The sequence below is a fragment of the Ostrinia nubilalis genome, chromosome 7 (genome assembly GCF_963855985.1).
Source record: "Ostrinia nubilalis chromosome 7, ilOstNubi1.1, whole genome shotgun sequence".
Lineage (NCBI taxonomy): Eukaryota > Metazoa > Arthropoda > Insecta > Lepidoptera > Crambidae > Ostrinia > Ostrinia nubilalis.
Window position 1 is genome coordinate 253,625 of NC_087094.1, and position 26,150 is coordinate 279,774.

At 42.8% G+C, this 26,150-nt stretch overlaps 3 protein-coding genes across 5 annotated transcripts in view; 1 reads left to right on the top strand and 2 right to left on the bottom strand.

Moving 5' to 3' along the window:
* Positions 1-697: 697 nt before the first annotated feature.
* On the bottom strand, positions 698-12,070 carry LOC135073456 (mitochondrial disaggregase-like). The gene is made up of 9 exons (XM_063967639.1): positions 11,996-12,070; positions 10,679-10,954; positions 9,901-10,002; positions 8,271-8,462; positions 6,671-6,844; positions 4,535-4,712; positions 2,397-2,685; positions 1,620-1,817; positions 698-912 (listed from the first exon to the last, which is right to left on the bottom strand). The coding sequence occupies exons 1-9, from the start codon at positions 12,068-12,070 to the stop codon at positions 909-911; spliced, it is 1,488 nt and encodes a 495-aa protein (XP_063823709.1). The 3' UTR covers positions 698-908.
* A 434-nt stretch (positions 12,071-12,504) lies between these two features.
* On the bottom strand, positions 12,505-13,957 carry LOC135073457 (uncharacterized). Its single transcript, XM_063967640.1, has 3 exons — positions 13,756-13,957; positions 13,499-13,550; positions 12,505-12,910 (listed from the first exon to the last, which is right to left on the bottom strand). Exons 1-3 carry the CDS (start codon positions 13,955-13,957, stop codon positions 12,505-12,507), a joined length of 660 nt encoding a protein of 219 aa, XP_063823710.1.
* Positions 13,958-15,392: 1,435 nt separating this feature from the next.
* Positions 15,393-26,150, top strand: part of LOC135073033 (uncharacterized protein KIAA0930 homolog) — a 52,432-nt gene continuing 41,674 nt past the window's right edge. For 2 of the 3 annotated variants that reach the window (XM_063967040.1, XM_063967042.1), the window contains exon 1: positions 15,393-15,747. In XM_063967040.1, the coding sequence (XP_063823110.1) occupies positions 15,639-15,747 (109 nt within the window). In that variant the 5' untranslated portion in view covers positions 15,393-15,638. The remainder of the gene's footprint in view (positions 15,748-26,150) is intronic. The other variant, XM_063967041.1, reaches the window with a different exon arrangement.

Genomic DNA, 26,150 nt, shown 5'->3' on the forward strand with positions numbered 1-26,150 from the left:
ACAGGCAGTCGAAAATGGCCTGAATTGCTTCGAGAAAAGGATGGTACGGCCGTGCCGCTTTTTTGCTCGACTTGGTGGGGGCACTGCCGTGCCCCCAGATAATTCATTTAAATATGTGAAGAAATGGTATATTACATATCAAATACCATAAAACATTAAATATTTAAGCTAAATTATCAATTTTTCCTTGCATAATACCTTACCTGGATGTTCCGTTTACGACCTATGAAAACCTATAAAACTATGTAAATTGTCATTTATTACCTTGGTTTTGTAGTTTTGTAAAATAAAAATAGACTTACGTCCTGAGCAACTTGCCTAGGACGAATATTTGAGGGGCGTAAAGGTCTTTTTAATGTAATTTTGAGGGCGTAAAGGAAATCTATCTCAGTAAATACAGCTCTAGTCCAATTTTTCAATACCTCTTCGGAAAATGCTGTGAATTCTAAGCACTTTCTTCTTAGGTCATATTTTAATAGCTCGAAAAACAAAAAAGTTACTGTCGAATAAAAAAATAAAAAATCGTTTTTTGCTTCTCCTGAAAAGTCGTACTTTGTCCTTTACGACCTTTGAGCCCAGAGGTATCGATATCATATGAGTTCAGGAAAAACAGTAAAAAAAAACTCGAAAATTGGCCAAAGAAAAAATAAAAAAGGATTGACGTATCGGAACTGGGTTGTCTGAATAAAATACTGTATTTCTGAATAAGAATATATTATGCGGCTACTGAGTTACGTAATAACCTAATAAAATATAGACCGGTGCGTTCTTTGGTCAATTCGCGGTCGTCGGTAACAAGGAGTGACGTACCCGGTCCAGCACGGTGACGTCACGCCGGGGAGGCTGGCGCTAGCTCGGAATGACAGCTTCACCCTTACGATGTTTTGTTTTAGGGGCTTCATTCGTCTTCATCTGTGCGGTAAAAAAATAGTATGAGTAGAAAATAATAAGAAAAATACGATAAGTTTATCATTCCATTTTAGACGTGGAAAAATATAAAGGGAGATTAGTTAGCAGGTTTTTTTTTGACTTAGTGGGAGAACACCTAAAAGTAATATTAAGGTACATGCTAGACGACGCCGCGACGTGCTAATCCACGGGTGTGTAGTAAGGGCAGGGCGGGCCGCGGCGAGGGCTGGGGGGCCAGGGACCACACTCACGCAGCGTGCAAGTCCACTGTTGTTAGTCGGGACCGGGCGCGGCGGGGGGCCAAGGGGCCGAGGGCCACACTCACGGGGCTGGGCGGGCGCGGGGGGCCCGGGGGCCACACTCACGCGGCGTGCAGGTCGACGGGCGTGTAGTCGGGGCTGGGCGGGCGCGGGGGGCCCGGGGGCCACACTCACGCGGCGTGCAGGTCGACGGGCGTGTAGTCGAGGCTGGGCGGGCGCGGGGGGCCCGGGGGCCACACTCACGCGGCGTGCAGGTCGACGGGCGTGTAGTCGGGGCTGGGCGGGCGCGGGGGGCCCGGGGGCCACACTCACGCGGCGTGCAGGTCGACGGGCGTGTAGTCGGGGCTGGGCGGGCGCGGGGGGCCCGGGGGCCACACTCACGCGGCGTGCAGGTCGACGGGCGTGTAGTCGGGGCTGGGCGGGCGCGGGGGGCCCGGGGGCCACACTCACGCGGCGTGCAGGTCGACGGGCGTGTAGTCGGGGCTGGGCGGGCAGCGCACGGCGAGGGCCACGCGGCCGGCGCGCTCGGTGAGCAGCACGCTGCAGCCGCGGGCCAGCGCGCCGCGCTCGGCCGCCAGCGCGATCTGGTTCACCACGCGCCGCTCCACCTCGTGCTTGATGGAGCGCGCGCCGTAGTGCACGTCGTAGCTGCAACAGACGGAACGTCAGGCCTCAGCCTCGAGTTTAGCGGGCAGCGGGGCGACAGCGGCGGCGGCGCGGGAGCGGGGCGGGCAACGCAGACCCGTTCTCGAAACAAGCGGGCAGCTCGCGCGGCGCTTTAGCGGCGAAGTGTTGTGTTCGGGGTTGTGTTGTCGAGATATTTGTTTTTATTCGCAAACGAAATGTCTGAACAACGGCGACAATTTTATTTCGATTCAAATTAATAAATTTGTTAATTAATTTGTTAAAATAATGTTAGGAATACCTAACGCTCGATTTATTGTGGGCAAAAGAAGGAGTGCGCTGCCCGCTCGTTGCCCGCTTCCGCGCCGCTGCCCGCTCGTTGCCCGCTCCCGCGCCGCTGTTTTCGAGAACCGGTCTATTTGATTTTACGCATAAGATCCTGCCGCTGCCCGCTAAACTCGAGGCTGAGACCTTAGTCATGGCGCCGTGCGGCCGCTCAGCCGACGCAGAGTATCACATTTCACATTCACATTTATTTATTCCAAAAACAAAATACATTGTATAGGAAAATTAGTTAGACATTAAAATCGCAAAGGCACCGACCCGTCGGCGAGGCAGCCGAGCACGCCGCCCTCCCAGCGCAGCTCGACGGCGTGGCGCGCGCGCGCCTTGTCGGCCCAGCGCTTGAGCTCCAGGCTGACCAGCGTGAGCAGCTCCTGGCGCGAGAAGGGCAGGAAGTACACGATCTCGTTGATGCGGCCGAGGAACTCGTCGCGCCCGAAGTGCCGCTTGAGGATGGGCCGCACCACGCTGTCCTTGAAGTGCCGCGACACCTCCAGCGGCTCAGACGCCTCGTCCGCCACCGGCACCGGCGCCTTGTCGCGCGCCTCCACTGCCGGACAAACGGAGGGATGTCAGCGAACGTAGGCACCGAGGCTGAACCTGACGACAGGGTTGCACTCATTTTTAAACGGGCGATCAAATTTTCATAAACTGGTGTACGTCAGAACGCGGTTGTAACGGCAGCCATGGCACACACCGAGGCACTGGTCGCGGCCGAAGTGCCGCTGGAGGGCCGCGCGCACCAGGCCCGCGCGGAAGCGGTGCGACGCTTGCAACGTTTCCGACGACGGTTTCTCCACGACGCGGGCGACTGGCGTGACGGCGCGTGCCTCCACTGAGTGAAAAATTCCAAGTTATTGCTTGAGTCATAATGAGACGCATTACTGTGCGATACAGAAATTCTATTCAAGATAATTTGTCGTGGAGGTTACATCCTATTAATATGGAGAAGACTAGATTAATACGATCGCTACGCGTCTACGAGTCACTACGACTGCACGATGCTGCTACACGACTACGAATTACAGACTCCGAACACCGTAAAGGGGACTACGACGTAGCTGGTCCATCAGCTACGATCGCTACGCGTCTACCGAGTCACTACGACAGCACGCTGTTGCTACACGGCTATGAGTTACAAGCTCCGAAAGTCCGAACACTGACAGAAGTACGCCGTAGCGGACACTACGACATAGCTGGTCCATCGGCTATGATCGCTACGCGTCTACGAGTCACTACGACTGCACGATGCTGCTACACGACTACGAGTTAGACTCCGAACGCCGTAACGGATACTACGACGTAGCTGGTCCATCGGCTACGATCGCTTTCGCTACGCGTCTACGAGGCACTACAATGGAGTCGTACTAGTTTACTGGTGTTTTGTTCTAGTCGCATGACGTTTTCTGTTGCTCGATGCGTTGCAACGAGGAGCTGAAAGATTTATACGAGTAGGCGTTTGCACCACTCATGCGGTCGACACTCGTGCACACTGTGCAAGTGTTTGACATGTTTATTTTATTTTTAAGCTTGTAAGCGCTTTGGACCTGCTCTGTAAGCTTACATTCCCTGTAGGTAATTCAGCGACGTGAGGCGGGTCGCTACATTCCCTACAATATGGTCGAGTGAAGCGATGGCTGGTTCACACGTCATGTCTGAACAGGCGCTGCCTTTGGGGACTGGTCAAGGAAAGATATACCTCACATAAAATATATATGTATCAAAACGCAACAATTAACCTAGAAATTAGCACGGCACTAAAGAAATACATATATTCAAAACTGCCACGCGGTCTCGTGCTAGATGGGAGTCTTAAAGGCCACCTTCTATCAACGGGAGCGCGTAGTAAGTAACTTGCTTCTGAATGTATTGTAACTTCCTACTTTTTTATATTTTTAAACTGGCTGGTGGTGACTGAGTTTGTTCCGGCGTTTCTTCTCAGCACTTGCCATATGTTTGTCTCGAAACGCTAGTAGGGCCCAAAAGATAAGGAGACATGTAAAGTGCCCCATAAAGGCTACTTTTCTTTTTTTATTATTTTCTATAATAATATTTTGACGTTCATAAGTGCCGCTTGTGGTCTAAACTGAATAGATACTTTTGATTTTTGAAATAATCATCATCATCAACAGCCCTTTACAGTCCACTGCTGGACTATGAGCCTCCTCCACTATAGTGGAGGGTTTTGCCATAATCTCGACGCTTGGCAGGCGGGTTGGAGATCGCAGTTTAAAAGATTGATGTTTTTCAGAGAGCGCTGCTGCCCATTCTCTGTTTGATGTGTAGTCCCTAAGTCGCCTCTTACGACACCCGCGGGAAGAGTAGGGGTTGGTGACAAATGTATTCTACTCTGCCGTCACCACACGGCTTTTGAAATAAATAAATAAATAAACACTGACCCTTGTGGTCGGCGGTGGGCAGCGGCGAGGCGCGCGCGCGCTGGGCAGCCCTGGCCTCGGCCTCGCCTCGCAGCTGCAGCCCGTACTGCGCGATCTCGTCCGCGGCCAGGTTGGACGTCATCACGAATATGGCGTTCTTGCACTCGATCAGCTTGCCCTTGCCGTCAGTGAGCCGGCCCTGCGGATGAAGTTGTGTGTATATTTGAGCTGGGAATGTTATGGATATGAAGTTTCGGTTGGATTATCCGAAAGTTTCGGATAATTTCGGTTACGGATATTAGAATTTTCAAAAGGTAAAATTCAAATAGCAAGATGCCGCACGACCCACATAGCTACTTTATGTACTACTATCTTTTGCCGCGGCTTCACCCGCGTGTAATTTCGTTTGTCACAGATCGTTATAAATTATAGCCTATATGTTATTCTGGGTTATAAACAATAATACTGTAAAGTTTCATCAAAATACGTTCAGTAGTTTTTGCGTGAAAGAGTATCAAACATCCAGACATCATGGCATCCAAACTTTCGCATTTATAATATTAGTAAGAAGTAGGATAACGGTACCTATGATAAAGGTAAAACAAGCGAATATATCAGAATGGAGCTAGGAGATGCCAGATAAGTAACAAATATTAAAAATATTAACATTTGAACTCCGCCTTTATCCAAAACTATCCAAAACTTTTGAATCTGTTTCGGTTACGGATATATTTTTTAATTCGGATATAGATCGGATAGTTTCGGTTACTAGTCCAGTCATTATAGTAAGTTCACCTCGGAATTCGAGATACCCAGCTGTAAGTCTGTAAATACGTGTATATTGACACCCTAAAAGTTGTCTCAAAACCTACATATGGTAGGGTGTAAGCAACAATTAAATTTCAAGGTCAACGGTCACAAAAATCGGTTTTTTGCGCTTTTTTTAGAAATATCTCATTTCCTATGGGTTTTTTGCTATTTGTATTTATTATCAATATTGTAGAATACTAAATTCTCTACAAATTTTGTTTAAAATTTTTTTTTATACGTTGAACCGTTTTCGAGATAGAGGGCGGAGAGCGCGCGGTCACTGCATCACTTCAGGTCAACATTAAGCGGTTTAGATTTTTCATACAAAAGGATTTTCCCGCTAATTCCCGTGGGAATTTTGGGAATTCCTTGTTGTAACTAAGCTTTAAGTTTACTAAGGTACCTACATGCCAAATTTCAAGCGTCTAACTTCCGTTAAGCGTTTAGATTTTTCATACAAAAGGATTTTCCCGCTAATTCCTGTTCCCGTGGGAATTCCTAAGTATACTATAACCGGCCCAGGAGTATGAAGAATAATTGTACCAAGTTTCGTTAAAATCCGTCGAGTAGTTTTTGTTTCCATAAGGAACATACAGACGGACTGACAGACAGACAAAAATTTTACTGATTGCATTTTTGGCATCAGTATCGATCACTAATCACCCCCTGATAGTTATTTTGAAAATATATTTCATGTACAGAATTGACCTCTCTACAGATTTATTATAAGACTAGCTTTCCGCCCGCGGCTTCGCCCGCGTGGAATTTTGTCTGTCACAGAAAAACTTTATCGCGCGCGTCCCTGTTTCAAAAACCGGGATAAAAACTATCCTATGTTCTTTCCCGGGACTCAAACTATCTCTATGCCAAATTTCATCAAAATCGGTTGCGAGGTTTAAGCGGGAAAGCGTAACAGACAGACAGACAGACAGAGTTACTTTCGCATTTATAATATTAGTTGGGATAAGTACTAGCGGCCGCCCTCTATCTCGAAAACGGTTCGCCGTATAAAAAATTTTTTTGAACAAAATTTGTAGAGAATTTTGTATTCTACAATGTTGATAATAAATACAAATAGCAAAAAATCCATAGGAAATGAGATATTTCCAAAAAAAGCACAAAAAAACGATTTTTGTGACCTTTGACCTTAAAATTTAATAGTTGCTTACACCCTACCATATGTAGGTTTTGAGACAACTTTTAGGGTGTCAATATACAAGTATTTACAGACTTACAGCTGGGTATCTCGAATTCCGAGATTCTTACCTAATTTAAGCTTAAATGACTGGACTATACTGTTACGGATATCCATAACATCCCTGATTGAGCGCAGCACGGCGGGCTCACCTCGTCGAACAGCTGCAGCAGCACGGTGAGCACGTCGGGGTGCGCCTTGTCCACCTCGTCGAACAGCACCACGGCGTCGGCGCGCCGGGCCAGCGCGCGCGTCAGCTGCCCGCCCTCCTCGTGGCCCACGTAGCCGGGCGGCGCGCCGATCAGCTTCGCCACCTCGTGCTTCTCCTGCGAGCACAGAATACATAATAGTAGCAACAGAAATTGCACTCCTCTGTGTAGGATCAGATGTCGACATTTTAACGGTAATAATAATACCTAATGCAAAATATCCAACGTACATGGTGCATTCGAAATCGCACCTTACTACTACGCTCACAAGAGCGCAATTTTTTTGTGTTCAGAATTGATCTACCTCACAGCTCAAGCGTCAGGGTTGTATAAGCAAAGTAAAATAAATGAAAACTTTATTTTAAGAAGCATTTATTGTACTTATGATTGGTAAACTTTAATCGAATGGTGTTTGTATAATCGTACCTCTCTAAAGTACCTATTAATAAACTTCAGTGTTACGATAATTCGAAATTGGACAAACAGTTTTAAAAAGTGTAGTGTCGGAAAATAGACACGTTGAAGTTAAGTTAATGTTTATTTATATTAGCTAAAATAATTTTTTTGCTACAGTTTTTTGTCATACGTATTTCAAAATTATTTAAAGTGTATTTTTTTTAAATTATTTAAATTACTGCAGTTAATTATTATTCCCAAATATTACGATTTTCCATTAAAGAAGGATAACAGTGCTGTTGGAACAATAAACCTTGATTGCGACGATGATCGACCGAACGTGTATAGAAACACAGGCGCGTGGCGGCCCTGACTGATTTGCAACTTGAAGTTGTCGCGCGCTGTAGGTAATTATCTCGGCCGGCATAGGCGAGTGACGGAGGCCTGCTGCGAGCGGCCGAGCGGAATACGTTATTTTCATTTGCGTGTCGATCGACAACAAACTGTTGATATACAAAGTGATCCTGAAACTGATATGGGAAACTGTGGGGAAGCGCTAGTGACTCTAACGTAAACATAGTGCAGAGACTGCAGAATGGCATCCTAAGAACCGTCTCAAATGCACCATGGTTCACTATCAACACAGAAATCCATGAAGCTCTGAGCATGAGAAGCTGAAAGCTAACAGGGAATAAATATAAAACGCGACTGGAAAATCACCCAAATCATTTGGCTCCCGCGTTGGCAACCATCAGCTACACTAAACGACTGAAGCGCCGCGATATACTCGGTGACAGATGGTGAATGAGGTGTCCTGCTGGGGAGCTCCTTGAACATGTTGAAGCTTCATGGAACATGTCTGCTTATAGTTTGGGACTAAGGCGATTATCACGCTGCGCCGCGCTCCGCCGCGGTCCGCGTGATTTCATATAAAAAATCCCGCGCGCAGACGCGTTGTCAGTGTGTTGTACCGCGCGTGTTTTCTATACAAACTGAGCTGAGGTACTTGCATACAATGATTAAATCTGTCGTCCTGCGTACCGCGGCGCAGTGTGATAATCGCTTAATTGCAGATGAGCGCAAAAAAAACTGCGTGTATGCACTTGGTGAATTCTCCCTTCTCCTCACCCCCGGTCGCTCGTCGTACCTGGTACTCAGACATGTCGAGGCGGATGAAGGCGGCGGGGTCGTCGCGGTGCATGTAGCGCGCCAGCTGCTTGGCCAGCTCCGTCTTGCCGATGCCCGAGCTGCCCAGGAACAGGAACACGAGCGGGTGCTCCTCGTCCGCCCAGCCGTTCTCCTTGCGCCGCACCGCCGCCGCCACCGTCTCGATGGCCGCCTGCGTGATAACATACACTAAAGCCTGGTCCGTGAGCACGTAGAATTTTGTCCAGTGACCCCAAGCTACCCATCCTTATCGCTCGCGCGTAATTATATTGCTGTCGCGACTGTGCGACGCGCGCCCGCAGTGAGTGTGCGAGCGTGCTCACGGACCAGGCTTTAGTTATAGCGTGATTTTAATATAATTGATCAACCTTGAAGGCTTCCACAAACCAAACGCGGGACAGAAGCAGTGCGGGTCAGTTGCAGCGCGGCAGTAGGCACACTGAAGGCAGCGGCAGTTTCAAAGCGGTTGCAACGCGGGCGGTTGTAAAAAAATACAATATTCGTAAACCGCTTTCAACGCGCTGCGCTGCACTGCCTAGCCCTGCCTCCGGTGAGTCATGCTAATATGGCCGCCATATTAATACAACAACGCGGGCCCGCGCTCGCGCCGCTTCTGTCCCGCTCCCGCGCCGCCTGGTTTGTCGTTCGGCAGTTGCAGTGAGACGCGGTTGGAGCGCGGGCCGTTCAAATTTGGTGTGACACACTTCAAAGAGTTTCTTGTATTACAACTTGCGGGGGCCCGCATTCAAACTGCGCACAGTGTGTTATGGGACTGTATAAACGGACATTCTCATTGATTTGATGAAACGTATAGAGCTCAGTTATACAAACATGATAGTAAAACTCCCGTTTGAAAATTCCACGTAGTTTTCGCGGTATAAAAATTCAAAGTTACCTATTTTTTTACTTCAAAATTATGCAAAAATATTCTCACTCGTTAACTAATAACATTTAATTCAGAATTGTTAAAATACTTCATAGAGCTCTTAAAACTACACGTAATAAGCATATTAAGTGCTTCGTAAACGCATTCAGTTAATTAGGAAAATGATTTTAGTGATTTTTGTTTTTATTTTTTTTCTCAATTATACCTTAATATATGCAAACATTTTTAATTGCATGATATAGTCTGATATTTAATCTAATTGTATTAATAAAATCAGCTTTAAATTCCGTGATATATTTGAGAAAAAACATAAAACGTCTTAATAAAATTTTTACGAGTCTAGGGTCGACAATTTTGGAAAAAATCATTTTTCCTAATTAACTGAATGCGTTTACGAAGCACTTAATATGTTTATTACGTGTAGTTTTAAGAGCTCTATGAAGTATTATAACAATTCTGAATTAAATGTTATTAGTTAACGAGTGACAATATTTTTGCATAATTTTGAAGTAAAAAAATAGGTAACTTTGAATTTTTATACCGCGAAAACTACGTGGAATTTTCAAACGGGAGTTTTACTATCATGTTTGTATAACTGAGCTCTATACGTTTCATCAAATCAATGAGAATGTCCGTTTATACAGTCCCATAACACACTGTGCTGCGTGGCTACTGCCCCGCGTTTGGTTTGCCGAAGCCTTTAGGGTGTTGCGCCGCGTGTCACCTGCTGCCCGACGATGTACTGCTTGAGGCGCTGCTCCAGCGGGAACCGGCGGCGCTCCTCGGCGGCGGCGGCCGCGGCGGCCTGCTCCCACCGCCGCGTGTGCTGTCAACACCACTTCACTTCAGTCCGGTGCATTCGTTTATGAAAGAGACCGAACGCTTAAACATTGAAAACTTTTTTTTAAATATTAAAAAGGAAAACCAATCGATCCAATAGATGAACGGAATACAAACAGATATTACAGAGAAGAGTATAATGGCGGCATGGATGTAAATAAAATTGTTTTATATTATTCGAATATATCGGAGACGAGAGACATCAGCTCCCGGCATCCAGCTCTGACGGTGTGGCAGCTGGCCTGACCTTTTGATAGGGACAAACCACCACCACTTTGGCCATTCCAACCTTTCGGTTATAACTGGCCGAATCGCGGGAGATGCGTGCGGAACCGCGTCTGCCGTGGCAGGTTGCACTCTGCCGCGCGCAACGCTCGACCAGAGTAAATACAAATGACTAGGTCATCTTCATAGAAGCGCACGGGCGCGGTTTGTATGTGAGCGCGCCAACACAAATGCGGCGCGCACGCACACACTGACAAAAGTAAGTGTAAGGTGCGCCGAATTCTGTCAGTGTGTGCGTGCGCGCCGCATACGTATATTGGCGCGCTAACATACAAACCGCGCTCGGTGCGTTTCTATGAAGATGACCTACTCATTTGTATTTACTCTGGCTCGACTCCCTACAAGTTGTTTGTTCTATTCCTTGTCCTGGGCCTGACCTGCAGGATGAGGTCGCGCGCGGGCGAGGGGTCGCGCGCGTAGTGCAACGCTCGGCGGCCGGCGTGGTCGCGCGTGGTGGGGTCGGCGCCGGCCTCGAGCAGCGCGCGCGCGGCGCCGGCCGAGTCGGCCAGCGCGGCGTAGTGCAGCGCCGTCCAGCCCAGGAACGACGCGCGCGCGTTCATGCTCGCGCAGAACTCGTCCTCGCGCCGCTGCATGGCCTCCAGCGGGTGCACGCCCGCCGCCGCCGCCGCCGTGGCCGCGCCCGCGTAGCGCTCCTGCACGAGGAGGCGCCATGCGAATATTGTGCTATTCAATGAGGGTTTTCGCGATTGAAAAATCCGCCAGATGGCGGGACGTGGATGTAGGGTCTGACGTGCTGCGTGACTGGTGGATTTTGACCTATCTGTCAATGTCATGTCAAAAATAACCAATCATGCAGCATTTGGCTTTTTAATATTTGCACGCTTCCTAGTTCGAGCAAATTTCAGTGAAACCTACCAAATAAACAATTATTCTATTCTATTCTATGTAAGACCACTTATGAACCTGAAATTACGCAAATAAAGAAATTTGATTTGGACCTCGCGTCTACGTATTGCCATCTGGCGAATTTTTCAATCGCGAAAACCCTCATTAATTGACACAAATTGGGTAGGTATTTAACCATTCCCGACCGAATAATTCTAAAACACAACTTTTTTAAAAAGACAGATTACCTGAGAGAAATTACCTGTAAATTAAGATTAATTTATGTTTGCATTTGTAATTGAAAAAGTAAGTAGTTTAAGGGAGCGGTCCGACCGCCAACGATGAACGAGAAACGAGTAGAACTAGAAAATATAAACGAGTTGGCGATCAGCGGGAAGTGAGTGTGTAGTTTCAATAGTTTTATCATCGGGCTATAAGCACAATAAGCGAGTGTGCGCTCGCGCTACTCGCCCGCGGTCGCTTAGTCCTGTGCAAAAATGCGCGCGCGTTTTATGTGCATCGCTGAACGAGTATCGCTGAGCGAATTTATTTATGAAAGCTCGTCGCTCAGCGACAAAACTAGTAAAACGAGTCGTCGCCGACAGTGAGAACAGTCACCGATTAACTATTTGTATATGCATCTCTTTTGTTCACACGGAATGGATATATTTCGTACGTTTCTTGAGCGAGAAAATAGCCGATAGTTAGTCGTTTACTCGCCGACGGTGGGACCACTACTTTATTGAGTTGAAAAAATAGTGACGTCACAGGCTAGTATTGCCATACAAAATCGACGGGAGTCTCGTTTCGTCCATCGCAGCGCGTGCCGCACGTCCGCCCGCCCTCACCTGCAGGTCGGGGCGCGCGCCCAGGCGCAGCAGCTCGCGCACGGCGGCGGCGCGGTCGTTGGCGGCGGCGGCCATGAGGCCTCAGCCTCGAACTTAGCGGGCAGCGGGGCGGGAGCGGCGGCGGCGCTGGAGCGGGGCGGGCAACGCAGACCCGTTCTCGAAACAAGCGGGCAGCTCGCGCGGCGCTTTAGCGGCGAAGTGTTGTGTTCGGGGTTGTGTTGTCGAGATATTTGTTTTTATTCGCAAACGAAATGTCTGAACAACGGCGACAATTTTATTTCGATTCAAATTTATTCCTAACGCTCGATTTATTGTGGGCAAAAGAAGGAGTGCGCTGCCCGCTCCGGCGCCGCTGCCGCGCCGCTGTTTTCGAGAACCGGTCTATTTGATTTTATGCATAAGATCCTGCCGCTCCCGCGCCACCGCCGCCGCCGCCCCCCTGCCCGCTAAGTTCGAGGCTGAGGCCTGAGCGCCGTCCAGCCCAGCGCGTGCCGCACGTCCGCTCGCCCTCACCTGCAGGTCGGGCCGCGCGCCCAGGCGCAGCAGCTCGCGCACGGCGGCGGCGCGGTCGTTGGCGGCGGCGGCCATGAGCGCCGTCCAGCCCAGCGCGTGCCGCACGTCCGCCCGCCCTCACCTGCAGGTCGGGCCGCGCGCCCAGGCGCAGCAGCTCGCGCACGGCGGCGGCGCGGTCGTTGGCGGCGGCGGCCATGAGCGCCGTCCAGCCCAGCGCGTGCCGCACGTCCGCCCGCCCTCACCTGCAGGTCGGGCCGCGCGCCCAGGCGCAGCAGCTCGCGCACGGCGGCGGCGCGGTCGTTGGCGGCGGCGGCCATGAGCGCCGTCCAGCCCAGCGCGTGCCGCACGTCCGCCACGCCCTCGCCCTCCGGAGTGCGCCCGTCCCCGAACGCTTCGATTTGTCTGCGCGTTGCAAAACATTACAATAATAGACGCGTGCAAAACATTTAACTAGAGTGGGTACCTTATGATCTATGTTGTCATCGGCGACGTACCGCTTTTGATTATGAGGCGTAGCTAGAAAATGTAGGACTCCAACTGAATTAGGTTTTGGTAAAACGGAAGACAAAACTTTTAATGGGATTACAGTTCTTTTTTTCATGACTTTTATTTGAATTTTAACTACATATTTACATTCTGAGAGCAGGATAAAATTTCTGCAGGTTTAATATGAGATTTTGCCAGTCAAGGTCTAAGTGCCCTTCGAACTGGGGGCCCCGGTGGATTACACTTGCCCTTGTATCTTGTCATGCCATCCAACAGCTATGCTTCTGCTTTTAATTGCAACAATAACTAAATGTCGATGTATAACTTTACTGCATATCTGAATTGTACAATTGTTTGTTATCCTAAATAAAATAAATATACAATTAAAACACTTTCCCGGACAGTAACCCAGACACAATTGAAGTTTAATTGCTATGACCGCTATTGCAGTTCACTATCCAAGAAAGTGTTAACATTGTTTTAATTTGAATACAGCACAAGTACCTTCTTATTTCTTCCACGTTCCCCAATTGGGCAGCTTTAAAAAATCTTTTTTCTGAAATTAAAAATAAACAAAGCTCAGCTGTTATGTCGATAATATAACGCGACGATAATGTTCTCGATACATTTATTACTGTCATCTCATACAGCGATGAATTTAAAACATTTCGAACAAACAGCGAACAATTTAATTTAATTTTTACACGCTGATCTACTAAGTTACAGACTCGATAATGACCTGCAATATCACATACACTTACCATTGTAAATGTGATCAGCTGCGAGCAGCGCGAGCGCCAGGGAGCCCGCCCCGAGCGCGAAGTGGCGCGGCGGCGGGCGCGGGGGCTGGTCGCCGCCGCCGCCGCAGCCGCCCGCGCGCCGCGCCGGCACGCTGGCCAGCCGCAGCGTGCGCCGCAGCGACCGCAGGCAGCGCACGCTCGCCCGAATCACCGGCGTAGACATTGCTCGAAACGGAATCTTCAATTTTTCTGTAGTTACCGTAACGTCAGTAGCTTGATAGACGTCGAGCGCGAGTCTGATATATTCTACATCATTATAGCGTTTTCACTGAACATATTTTTATTTCATAATTTTTTACGTAATTATTTATCAATTATTTCATCATTTTTAAAATCTAAACTCGGAACTTCAAAATAACAAAGTCAACGAAGTGCTAAAACTTGTCAAAGTCAAAGTCACCTGTCGTCGTTTCAAAGAATTTTGGTGTCCGAATTACATCTTTGCTTAAATGAGATACATAATTATCGTGTAATATTTCATATCATCCATGAACTTATTACATAGGTATTAATTGAATACAAAATAATCATATTGATACTTAAACAAATATAATCTATAAATTTCTTTCATTAAAATTCATTTTAGTAATCAGAAAATACGTCTTCAGCTGTGTTCAGCTGGTTCGGACCGTTCGGACCCGAAAATTTAGGTACTTCACTAATGCTTCACTACTTACGTAATCGATTTACGATTTTCGCGGGAAGCGGTAAGTGAATAAGGTATTGGTTCTGTTTTTTTTTTACTAGATAGTAGACAAACAAACAGAGTAACTATTGCATATTTGCATTTACAGATGCTATAGATTTAATATTAACCATGTCGTCATGTAGAATTTGTAAATAAAAAACTGTAACACTTGTTTAAAACAAGCGATTTAATATTTTTATCGTGTAACTAGGTTTCTTAGTTCAATACAAAAAAGTAAAGATTAATCGTGGAACTAATTACCTACTGTAAGCGATAGCCTCAATCAAACTGAGAGAAAAACAAACAAACACCCTACATTTATATATATCTTAAGTTATTCTTATCTGTAGTTGAAGTAAAAGTTAAAAGTGGCGATCTTGGACAAATTTGACCATGCATTTCTTGTATCTGTCAAACACGACACCTCAGCATCGCTGAGCGACGAGTTCAAAACAGATAATTATGAAGAGGTCTGTGCTATGTGCAAATGAAAGGATATCAAAAAGTAAATTTTTGAAGAGAATTATCCAGAACTTAACTATGTAATTCCAAAGAGAAAAAAAAAGCACTGTAAAACATAAGTAAATTTTGAAACGAAAGTGTAATATTGAACGATAGTTACAGCCATTTGTGAATTCAATTGAAGCAGATAACTATGAAGGATTCCTAAAATTTGACGTTTTTGTCATGAACAAATTTTCATCAAGAATAGGGGCTACTAACTAAGTAAGAAGGTGAAGATAATTTTTTTTAGACTGAATTTGTATATGAGGAGCTACAGAAGTTTTGAAAGAATTTCATGTTTTGAAGCCAAATAAATTTAATTCTAGAAGCTATTCGATTCATACCTGAGTGAATATAATTCTTTGCCTCTAACACATCACTAGTTTCTTAGCATCTGTCTCTGTCAGTTTTCATAATTTTTCATGGTGGATTTCCTAATTGTGTTTTAAATGAAAATGGTGGCTTTTTTAAATGTTAATCATTTAAATTGTAAGTTTTTGAATTTACAATTTACACCTCGATCTGCATAACATGTGCTTTGGTAATAGAACTCTTGTTTCGTATGTACAAAGCGGCGCGCCGTATGTGTTGACACTCAGAAGAAGTGTTTATTTGCGAGATACATCGGGGAATTGTTTTCATTGCCTGAAACATGTCTCTGGGCGGTTCGACTGTGCTGAAAAGCGCCACCATGCTGGAACAGCTCTTGGAGGAGATCAACTTTCAGAGGACCAAAGAGATGCGACAACTATTGAAAGATGGTAAGTCCACTAAGATTTAAACTATGCATACATATAATAATATTTTTTTAAGGAGGTTGTGTTCGAATAGGTTAACCTGAAAACCTTGGAAACCTAGTTTCTTACTAAATTGAGTACCTACAAAAAGTATGTTAAAAAAAACTACAATAATAGTATTTGGAACTTGGTAGGTAGGTAGTTCTAAAAGATTTTCAACAAAATTCATTGTTCCTCATTCCATACAAGACCTAGGGAAAAGTAGCAGGTAGTTACCTGTTTTAAAAATTTTTTGTACCCTTCTTAGTTGATGTATTACATTTATTTCGGTGACTTTAAGAAGAAAAATGAAAATCAATAATAGGAAAAAAAACATACCTAACTAAATTAAAATAAACTCATGACTGAAGTTACTTGTTTGTTATTAAAATTAACTCATGACTGAAGTTACTGATTTGGCCGATTCTTCATACAATTTAAAATCGGGCACAACTATCGGCCAACTAAAAATCAATGGTGTGCGCCTACTTAGGGATTGATGGGTTAAGGGCATAACTGTATTTTTTTTATTAGTTTCTTTTTTTTTAAGAGTTGGCCATTTGTAAATTATTACTGTTTAAAGCTATCTATTACATATTATATTACTTTTTTACTTTATCTTTGGTCTCAAGGTATCAATATTTGAAAAGACGTGTGAGAGTACCAAGCTTACTCTCACTGCTTCTGCTACTGACCAATCTTAGCAAGCATGTTAATGAGACATACATAAATTTATTTATTTATTTCATTATTTTATTGGGCAATTCAGGTGCTAGTACAATCAGCGTCAAATAGGTTGTGACACCCAAAGTTTGCAACACATCTTTGTCACAATTATTGAAAGCCTGTAAACCTTTGAAAAAGAGGCTGAGACAATAGTGTCTGAGTGTCTTGCGCTGCTTCTTCTCAGCACTGGGCCATTTATTGTCCTGAAGCAGTGGTAGGGTTAATACTGGGAAGTGTAAAAGTGCTTTTTTAAAGCCTACTTACAGAAATAAATGAATTTTACTGAGTTTTTTATAAGGTTGTGTTGTCAACTTTTTGGGCCCTACTTTATGTGTCACAAAGTATTTGACGCTGACTGTACCTACTTGTTTATCAATGTACAAATTGCACCAGTGGGTTCTTCTTCTTCTTCTTCTTCTCCTCTATGGCTATTGTGTTTCCACGTTTGCCAATGTCACGTGAGCATAGCCATTACACGGTATAAAAAGTTATAAACCTTGGGGTAGAGTGCTATTAGGTATAGTCTAGCGTGCACACCTAAAACAGACAAACACAACGGCACAGATAAGACAACACAGTTAGTATAAACATAATAAAATCACGAAAAAACAAGAGAACAGACAACAAGGTGAGTAGAAGGAGGGAGGAAGGGAAACAAAATAGTTAGTGGAGAGGGGGAGACGTGAACATTTATTATAGTTTTATTTTATTAATTAGGATGAATTTTGATAGAATGTCTAAAATAGGGGAGTTAACAAGACCGAGGATTGACTTAAGATTGCAAGGACGGGGAAAGTCTTGAGGTAGGGAGTCGTATAACGACGCGCCTACCCTGGGACAGTTAAAAAATATGTGGTCAGCAGAGCCTTCGTCCAAGCCGCATTCGCAGAGCGAACTATCTTTCACTCGAATTTTGTTTAGGTGAACTGGAGTACATGCATGACCCAAACGGAGACGACAAATGACGGAAACTACTTTTTTGGGTAGGTGATGGTGTTTAAAAAACCATGGACGGCTAGGGATTTCTCTTTGAATATCAAAATAATATTTGCCTGCTAGTCTCCTCGAATTTTGCCAATCAGTGCACCATGATGTTGATAGATGGGTAAGAGCCAGGCAGGAGAGATCATGGGAGAGTATTTTGTAATGTTCCATTGAACCCGAAGCTATTGCATTCTTTGCACAGGAGTCCACTGTCTCGTTGCCAGGGATACCACAATGGCTAGGAATCCATGCTAAAATAATATTAAGACCTTTTTGATTGCACCTGTAAAGGGCTTCTCTAATTTTGAATAAAATGGGATATTTGGTTTTGGATTTGAACGGGTTGGAGGAAACACCTTGGAGGCAGCTTAAAGAGTCCGAAAAGATTACTGTTTTGGAGAAATTATGAGATTCAGCATAAAGGATGGCTTCAAGAATGGCTAGGGATTCGCCTGTGAAAACAGAAGAGAAAGGAGGTAATTTAAATGATAATGCGATTTTAAAGGCAGGTATCCAGACCGCAGAGCCAACGCAGCCATTTATATCGAGTTTAGAAGAGTCTGTATACATGTACTGCCAGTCCGGCCAGTGTTTGGCTACAATATTTAAAAAAAATTTGGGAGCACCGGGGCAGTCTTTATCTATTCCCAAATTTAAAATGATGGATGGATTAAAAATTAATGATTCGAAGCTTATAGAGTACAAAGGGTTTACTTCCATCTCTTCGATAGGAGCCGGGAGGCGAGAAAATTTAGAAAATTAATGATGAATGCAAGAACGTTTTTGAGTGGAGCCGGCTGAGTCACACAGGGTCGATAAATGACGAAGTTTTTCAATGAGGGGGTGACCACGATTTTGGATGGTCTTCGCAAGAAAGCGGTCGCTGAGAAATTGTCTGCGTAAATAGAGAGGAGGGTCGACACATTCGACCTGCAGACCGTTGATAGGAGAAGATTTCATGGCTCATATTTTACTTAATCATATTTTTTCAAATAAATATTAACATGACATAGGTGATTAAAAAATTTAGTCAGCTCCTAGTCTATCCTACCAAAAATAAATAAAAACTTTATAGGTAATAGTAAAGAAACCTGACCCTGATGCTTATCCTACAGGGACAATAAGTTGTTTTGTGGTTTAATGATTTTGTATGAAGATAATTTTTATATGCATTTTTGATGATTGAATAAAATTAACGAAAACGGTAGGCTACTTAGCCTGCATTACCTAGCTAGCTAGATAGGAATGGAAGATTTTTGTAGAACGTAGGCAGTGATGTAGCATTCTATTATTGTGATAGGTTAGGTAGAATATTGACACGCTCGCTGTTGGCCAACTACACTCGACGTCTTCTTTAACAGATGGATAGCGAATAGCGATAAATCCCAATTTAAAACAGTTGGCTCAAGCGTAACTACCTGTCGCTTTAAAAAGAGACACTGGATCCTTCTAAAGACACATTTTTGGGGTAAAAACCTTTCCTATAATGAAATGAAGTTTAATTAGATCTAGGCTTTAGAATGATACCAATATATTGGTGGGATGTGGGGATAGGTACATACGTTTGCCGTTTGAAAGTGTTTGTCGCGGGAGGTGCGATTTATTTGACGCGCTTTATTAATCTAAGTTTGACGCCAAGTGTAGCTTCTATCGGACCGCGGCCGCGGCTTCGCTTCTTAGGTACCTAATCCTAATAATTTTATCGCAACACGTGGTAGGTAGGGTCATTGCGCCGGTTCTCGTCACTGTCACAATCTGGTTTTTAGTGTTTTTAGTTTCCGTCCACATCCTTTAAATAGTGGGTAAGTATAACGTATAACACTGTGAAAAAGTGGACGTAAACTAAACTTTTTAAAGTAATAGCAATGAAGATCATATTGGAAGAAAAAAAAATTATCTTTACAAAATATAACTAGGTGTTAAGGTTTCCTATTATTAGTCAACTTCATTTATCTAAGATTTTTGTACAAAAACTTTAATAAACCTTTAAAATAGTGTTTATTATGCTATTAATTAGACATTATGCCAAAAACATTACATAAAGTAGCTAAAACAGTAAATAAAATATAATATACCTACTCACCGTGAAAGTTCACCGCCGGCACATTTTTTATAACCCGATGACGTTTTCAGTACCTGTATCCAGCAACAACTTTTGTAGGGTTTTTTGGAGTCACTACTTGTCAAATTACATTTGTATGTAGGTAGAACTGTTGCTTAGATATTATAGATTGCAACAAGTTCAAACTTGCACGGAAAGGTAGCTTTGTATTCAAATTTTACGTACTTGTTTGTGGCAACTCGGTCAAATGGACGAAAACAGGAGCTGGACGGAAAACCAGCGCAATGACCCTACCTACCTACCTAGGTGGTAATAATATCGTCTCTAAACGGGAGGGGGTTGGTCCTACGGGGGTGGGCTACATGACCTTTTCTCCTTGGTTCGACATCCTCTAGACGATGACAGCATAGATTTGCGAAAATTAGAACTTTTTGGAAAAACCGTAAAACTTGAATCGCTTCTAGAGGGTCGGGGGTTGGTCCTACGGGGATGAAGCACATGACCTTTTTTTCTTGGTTTGAGGTCCCCTACATGATGGCATCAAAAGAATCGCCACTTTCGGGAAAACATTTTTTGATCGAAATTATTCTAAGTGTCGCGCCCCGGTTCCTATACAAGCACGCTTTAGAACTTCAGTCGTCTCTACACGGGAGGGGGTTGGTCCTACGGGGGTGGGCTACATGACCTTTTCTCCTTGGTTCGACATCCTCTAGACGATGACAGCATAGATTTGCGAAAATTAGAACTTTTTGGAAAAACCGTAAAACTTGAATCGCTTCTAGAGGGTCGGGGGTTGGTCCTACGGGGATGAAGCACATTACCTTTTTTTCTTGGTTTGAGGTCCCCTACATGATGGCATCAAAAGAATCGCCACTTTCGGGAAAACATTTTTTGATCGAAATTATTTTAAGTGTCGCGCCCCGGTTCCTATACAAGCACGCTTTAGAACTTCAGTCGTCTCTACACGGGAGGGGGTTGGTCCTACGGGGGTGGGCTACATGACCTTTTCTCCTTGGTTCGACATCCTCTAGACGATGACAGCATAGATTTGCGAAAATTAGAACTTTTTGGAAAAACCGTAAAACTTGAATCGCTTCTAGAGGGTCGGGGGTTGGTCCTACGGGGATGAAGTACATGACCTTTTTTTCTTGGTTTGAGGTCCCCTACATGATGGCATCAAAAGAATCGCCACTTTCGGGAAAAATTTTTTTGATCGAAATTATTCTAAGTGTCGGAAGCCACCTTTAATTGGCTCTAAATCTGAAAGCGTTTGTTTTAGAGAGGTAGACCATATAAGCTTTTGTGCTTTGTTTTACGTCTTCTATGCGATTCTTGCAAGAAAACAAGGAATAATTGAAGAAAAAAAAACTCGTCGAAATTATTCTAAGTGTTGATAGCGCACTTTTAATTGGCTCTAGAAAGTTAACGGTTGGTCCTAGAAAAAAAAGTTATCTGAAGATTAGTCTTATTTTTATCTATTCTAAACATTCCCGGCAAAAAAAGCCAAAAATTAAAAAAAAAAAATTTTTTCATAAAAATTTTTCTAAGTCTCGTGCCCCATAGCGCCCCGTTTCCTATACTCCAACCCCTGAGTGACCACCTGTGAGCAGGAGAAAATGCAGTAAAATTCTAGTAAGACCTTTCCATACCATTACATCTTGTTAATTATATTCGGCATGCCGTTATACGGTCGTGCCATAGCCCGTTTTGCAGCGATATTTGGTGTAAAAACTTTTGAATATAAATAAATATCTTTGTACTCAAGTCCTTGTCCAGGAGGAGGCCTTTGTCCAGCAGTGGACGTCATTTGGCTGAAACGAACGAACGAACTCAAGTCCATTAAATAATAAATTTAAACCATAATACAGATCGATATTCCGTTCAAGTACCCTCCATGGAATCCCCATTGTTTTACTGTCTGCTGTGATAACCTCGATTAGGCTAGTTTCCTAAAAAAAAACTTAGTCCGTCAATGATATTACAAAAAAATATTGGACACGTATTTATTTGTCAAACAAACAAGTAATTACGAAGTAATGGTGCGTTGAAGTTCCGCGTGACGTCACAAAGTGCTAAATTTTTAACCACTCTTTGACGTCCTGCCTCTTCTTTCGGGTTTTGGAGTTTGGAGCGCTTCAACTCTTATAATTTCCATTAGTTTGAAAAATTGAAAAATACGTGTCGAGTATTTTTTGATAACTTAACTGACGGACTAATTCAAACTCTTGCTTTTTTACCCAGAAAACATCCCTATTCTTTTGCACCATTCTTTCTACCCAGATTTAAGGTGGAATGCGCAATACTTCTTCAATTCGTAGGTACATGGCATGATTAATAAATTGTACTACATGAGGGGTAGTATTGATATTAAGAATCCAGGGTATCATCGTGTCTTTGTTTACACCTAAATGAATGCGTCACGGCGCGCGTGCGATTTGATGAATCAACATCGAGCAATATTAAGTTTTAGTTGCACAAGACGGACAAAGCTATTGTTTAAAAAAAAATACGAGTATACTTTATAAATATGACACTTTGTGTAAAACAGGCTCGAAATTAAAATCCTTGAAGAATAATTGTTACATAGTCTTAGGGCCTAATGAGGGTAAGTGTATCACTCCTTTCAAAGGCATATTGATTTTTACTACTTTGTATTGTGTGAGTTTTTTTTGGAGAAACGATATAAAACAAGTATTTTCGTATCATGAGTGAGTAAATGCAATACATATTTGCAACTTACTGGAATCGTCAATCGTCTAATGATAGATTTTATTTGTCTTAACTATCTTTTGTTTGCGGCTTCGCTTGCATTAATTTCTGTCTGTCACAGAAGGACTACCGCGTGCATCCATCATGAACTTAAAACTGTTCTAGTTTTTAGTTCATGAATAGAACATAGATTCATAGAACTTAAAACTAGAATTTTAGGGGCCTTGTAGGGATTTCCAGTACGGGACCATTCCCATCTCTTTTTTCCACCGCTGCAACTCCTGTGTAGTTTGTCCCGGGGAAAGTATTTTTTTTATGCATAACTAGCTTTCCGCCCGCGGTTTCGCGTGCGTGGACTAATGAAACCTATTTTTTTTTCCAAAATAATATTTAGCCTATGTTACACGTGGATAATGTAGCTTTCGAATGGTGAAAGAATTTTTTAAAACGATCCAGTAGTTTTTGAGCCTATTCATTACAACCAAAGAAACAAAGTTTTCCTCTTTATAATCTCCTATCCTCCCTTACCTCTCGTCATCCATTTTATATAAATTATATGTACGTATTTATGTATTATATTGTGTACATTTTTGTAGCTTTTTAGCACCGCCTACTCAATATCTCTGTTTTGCTCAAGGTCAGCTGGTAGAGAATGACTTATGGCATTAAGCTCGCCTTTTTGTACTGAACATTGTTGTGTGTGCAATAAAGTCTTTAAATAAATAAATAATATTAGTGTAGACAAGGCAGGTATTTGACCGCAATCGCAGTTGGTGTTAAGTGAGATGCAGTCTAGGATGGTACATATCTGCTGCCCTGTAAGTGCCTATTTACTTTCGCCTTCAAAAGGCCTGGATTATAGTGTTGGAAAGACAGCAGCAGGCAGCGAATTCCAATCCCTCGCTGTTCGCATTATAAAAGAGTCATCGAAACTCTTAGTGCGAGCTGGAGGAATGTCTACAATGTAGGGATGGTACACTAACCTGCGTCTGGTTCCCCGGTGATGAAAGGGGGCTGGTGGAATTAGGTCGTATAATTCCTTCGCATATTCTCCGAAGTGTAGCCTGTAGAAAACTGTTAGAGGGAAATGTAGGGATTTCAGTACTGTGAAAGAGTAATAATCATCAATCGATCCATCCAACAAACTTCTACAATATTTAAATACTAGCTTTTACCCCAGACTTCGCCGATTTATTATTACCACCACCAACTTACTTGATTGTAGGTATGTTATTCTGATATGTAAAAATCGTTTTCTCAAAATATGTTTATTTACATTTACTTTCATATCTTCATAAACTTTCAAGGTAGGGCAAGCTATATCTGGGACGTGTATAAGTGCTCTGGAAAGGGCCTATGTACTGAATAAACTATTTGAATTTCCCATTTGTATACAGTGTGTTTGTTGGAACTTCCTATATTTTAGCCCGTATTACTTTGTTTTTTTATCGACAAAAACCATACAAAGAGGGGACTCACCCCTTCGAATGCGAACCATTTTAAAATTCGATTTATTTATGTCTCCACATACACAAAGTGACCTTCTTTGTGTATACTTTAACAAAGAACGTGAGTGAAGTATTAGGATTTATTATAGGATATTATCATAAGACTCGATCGAAACACATTGTATTAATTAGGATATGTTTTTGTCCAATGAGACCGAAAGTATCCAAAAGGCTTTATTAATAACTACTAGGTTACTACCACTAAAGTTGGGTTGGGTTGGGACTAGTGCGTGTGGTTCATTACCCTGACGGTCATTGACCTTACTAATTGCGAACTTACAGGTGCAATCAGCTAGTACAGCGATGTTTTATTACAAATAGTATTAATTAGCTACCCACCTATTTCTACGTACCTATTTCTCATACCTTCTTATTAATAAAATTGTGTGTTGATCAGCTAAAAGCCAGAGTTGTGTGGCGTTATGTGAGGCGGGTCGTACCTACATTCCCTACAACACAGTTAAAGAAGCGATATCGGGTTCACTCGTCAAGCGCTGCTTTTGAAGACTGGTCAATCCAAGATAGGTCTACATTTCTATGTTGTTCATTATTTGTATAGTCCAGTGCCAACAGGACGTCGCAAATGTGTGGCGTCATTATCAAAGGATGGTTTTGACCAACTTGAGAGTAAACGAGTCGAAAGCATATAATTTATGACCAATTCTTGTTATTTTTACAAGAATGTGGTGGTAAATCAATATTTATAATTAATTATACGAGTAGATATACCGACTGTATTGTACCGAAAACTTAAAAAAAGCGGCTGACTAAAGTAACTGAGTTTCTTGCGCTGCTTCTTCTCAGCACTAGGCCATTTATTGTCCCGAGGTTTAATATTGGAACGTGTAAAAGCTCTTTTATAATAAGCCTCTTTGAAGAAAATAAATGACTTCTATATCATTAAAACAAACATTATTTAATACAAATAAGTAATTGAATGTCAATCCCATAAGAACTATCCTAGTGAAAATAATATGATAATATGACTATCTAGCGTCTATAAACTATAATTTAATAATCTAAGCGACGATAGCCGGACGTTGAAGGTGTCGGACTTGGCCGCCTCGTGATCCGAGGAACGCAGGTTCGATCCCCGTCGCCGCTATTTAGCGTACCACGAGGGGTTAACGGGATTATTGGTAATTTTTATTTCTAATAACTTAAACATTTGCCATAACCAAGCATTGGACTAAATAAATGTTTCTATTCTACCTATTACAGACAAATCTCTTTAATAGAATAATCATTCTATTTTACCTATTACAGACTAAAGGAACTAATACTCACCTTTTTTTTAAAACTATTATTTTGTTCAAAACTTAATTGGCAATCTTGAAAAGTAGTAGTTAAGTTAGTATCAGGCAACCAGTCATGCTGACTGATTTCAAGGATAAAATATTTATCATTTCTATTCGATAGAATGCAATGAGAAACAGCAATTATTAAAAACACATTTATTAACGTTTAATTTACAACAGCATTGGTTTAAACAAGTTAGTTGCGTGTCCGCATAGGCCGGGCTGGGGACCGGGACATGCACGAAATAGGAATGTAACACAAATATAACTTATTTGAACTCTTGGAGCCTCGCACAGTTATCACGCGCCTCTAACCGAACATCTTTATATTAAAACTCCTTAGTAAAGCTTGCAGAAACATCACGATTCTACTGAAGGTCAACTAAGGTTTATACGATTATTATTATTTATTATGCTTCAGTTCAATTCCATTGTATAAAACTTAAAATATTTGCATTTACCATACCAATAAAAAGGTGGCACTGTGACCATTTCACTAATTTCACATGTATTTTGTAAGTTCTTTGTTGTTTTACAGTTCAGTTTAGCATTTGAGCAATAATAACATTATTTCTATAATGTATTTTTAATTTTAAGTCTACTCATCAATAAATGGCTACACATGTAAACCATCGAATATATTATTGAAAATTATTCTTAATTTATTCGATAAAATTGATTAAAAGGTTTTATAGAATTTATATGTTAGCCAGTACCTACATGGTAGCTAGTTCTAAATGGGTAGACTTAAAACAGCCTTCTGCTGATTTCCATTGTTATTATGTCGAAAAATGTCACAGGCATGTGACGTTGTGATATCTTTTGGCAATTAGCACAATTAATTACATTATGACTTCTTTGGAACTATTGTAAGTACATGTAGTTCCGATCTCAGACCGGCAGTCATAGTTTCATGACAAATTATTAAAATAATGCAGTTTTTTTTACAAATTACCGATCACCACCTTAGATTAAGAAAAAAATGGCTACTGGAAGCCTAGTGGAGTCTTGAGTATATCAAAATTATAAATGCTTCTATGAAATATCTTATAAAAGTCCTATATATAGAAAATACATGATTTACGACACATTCAGGAGAAG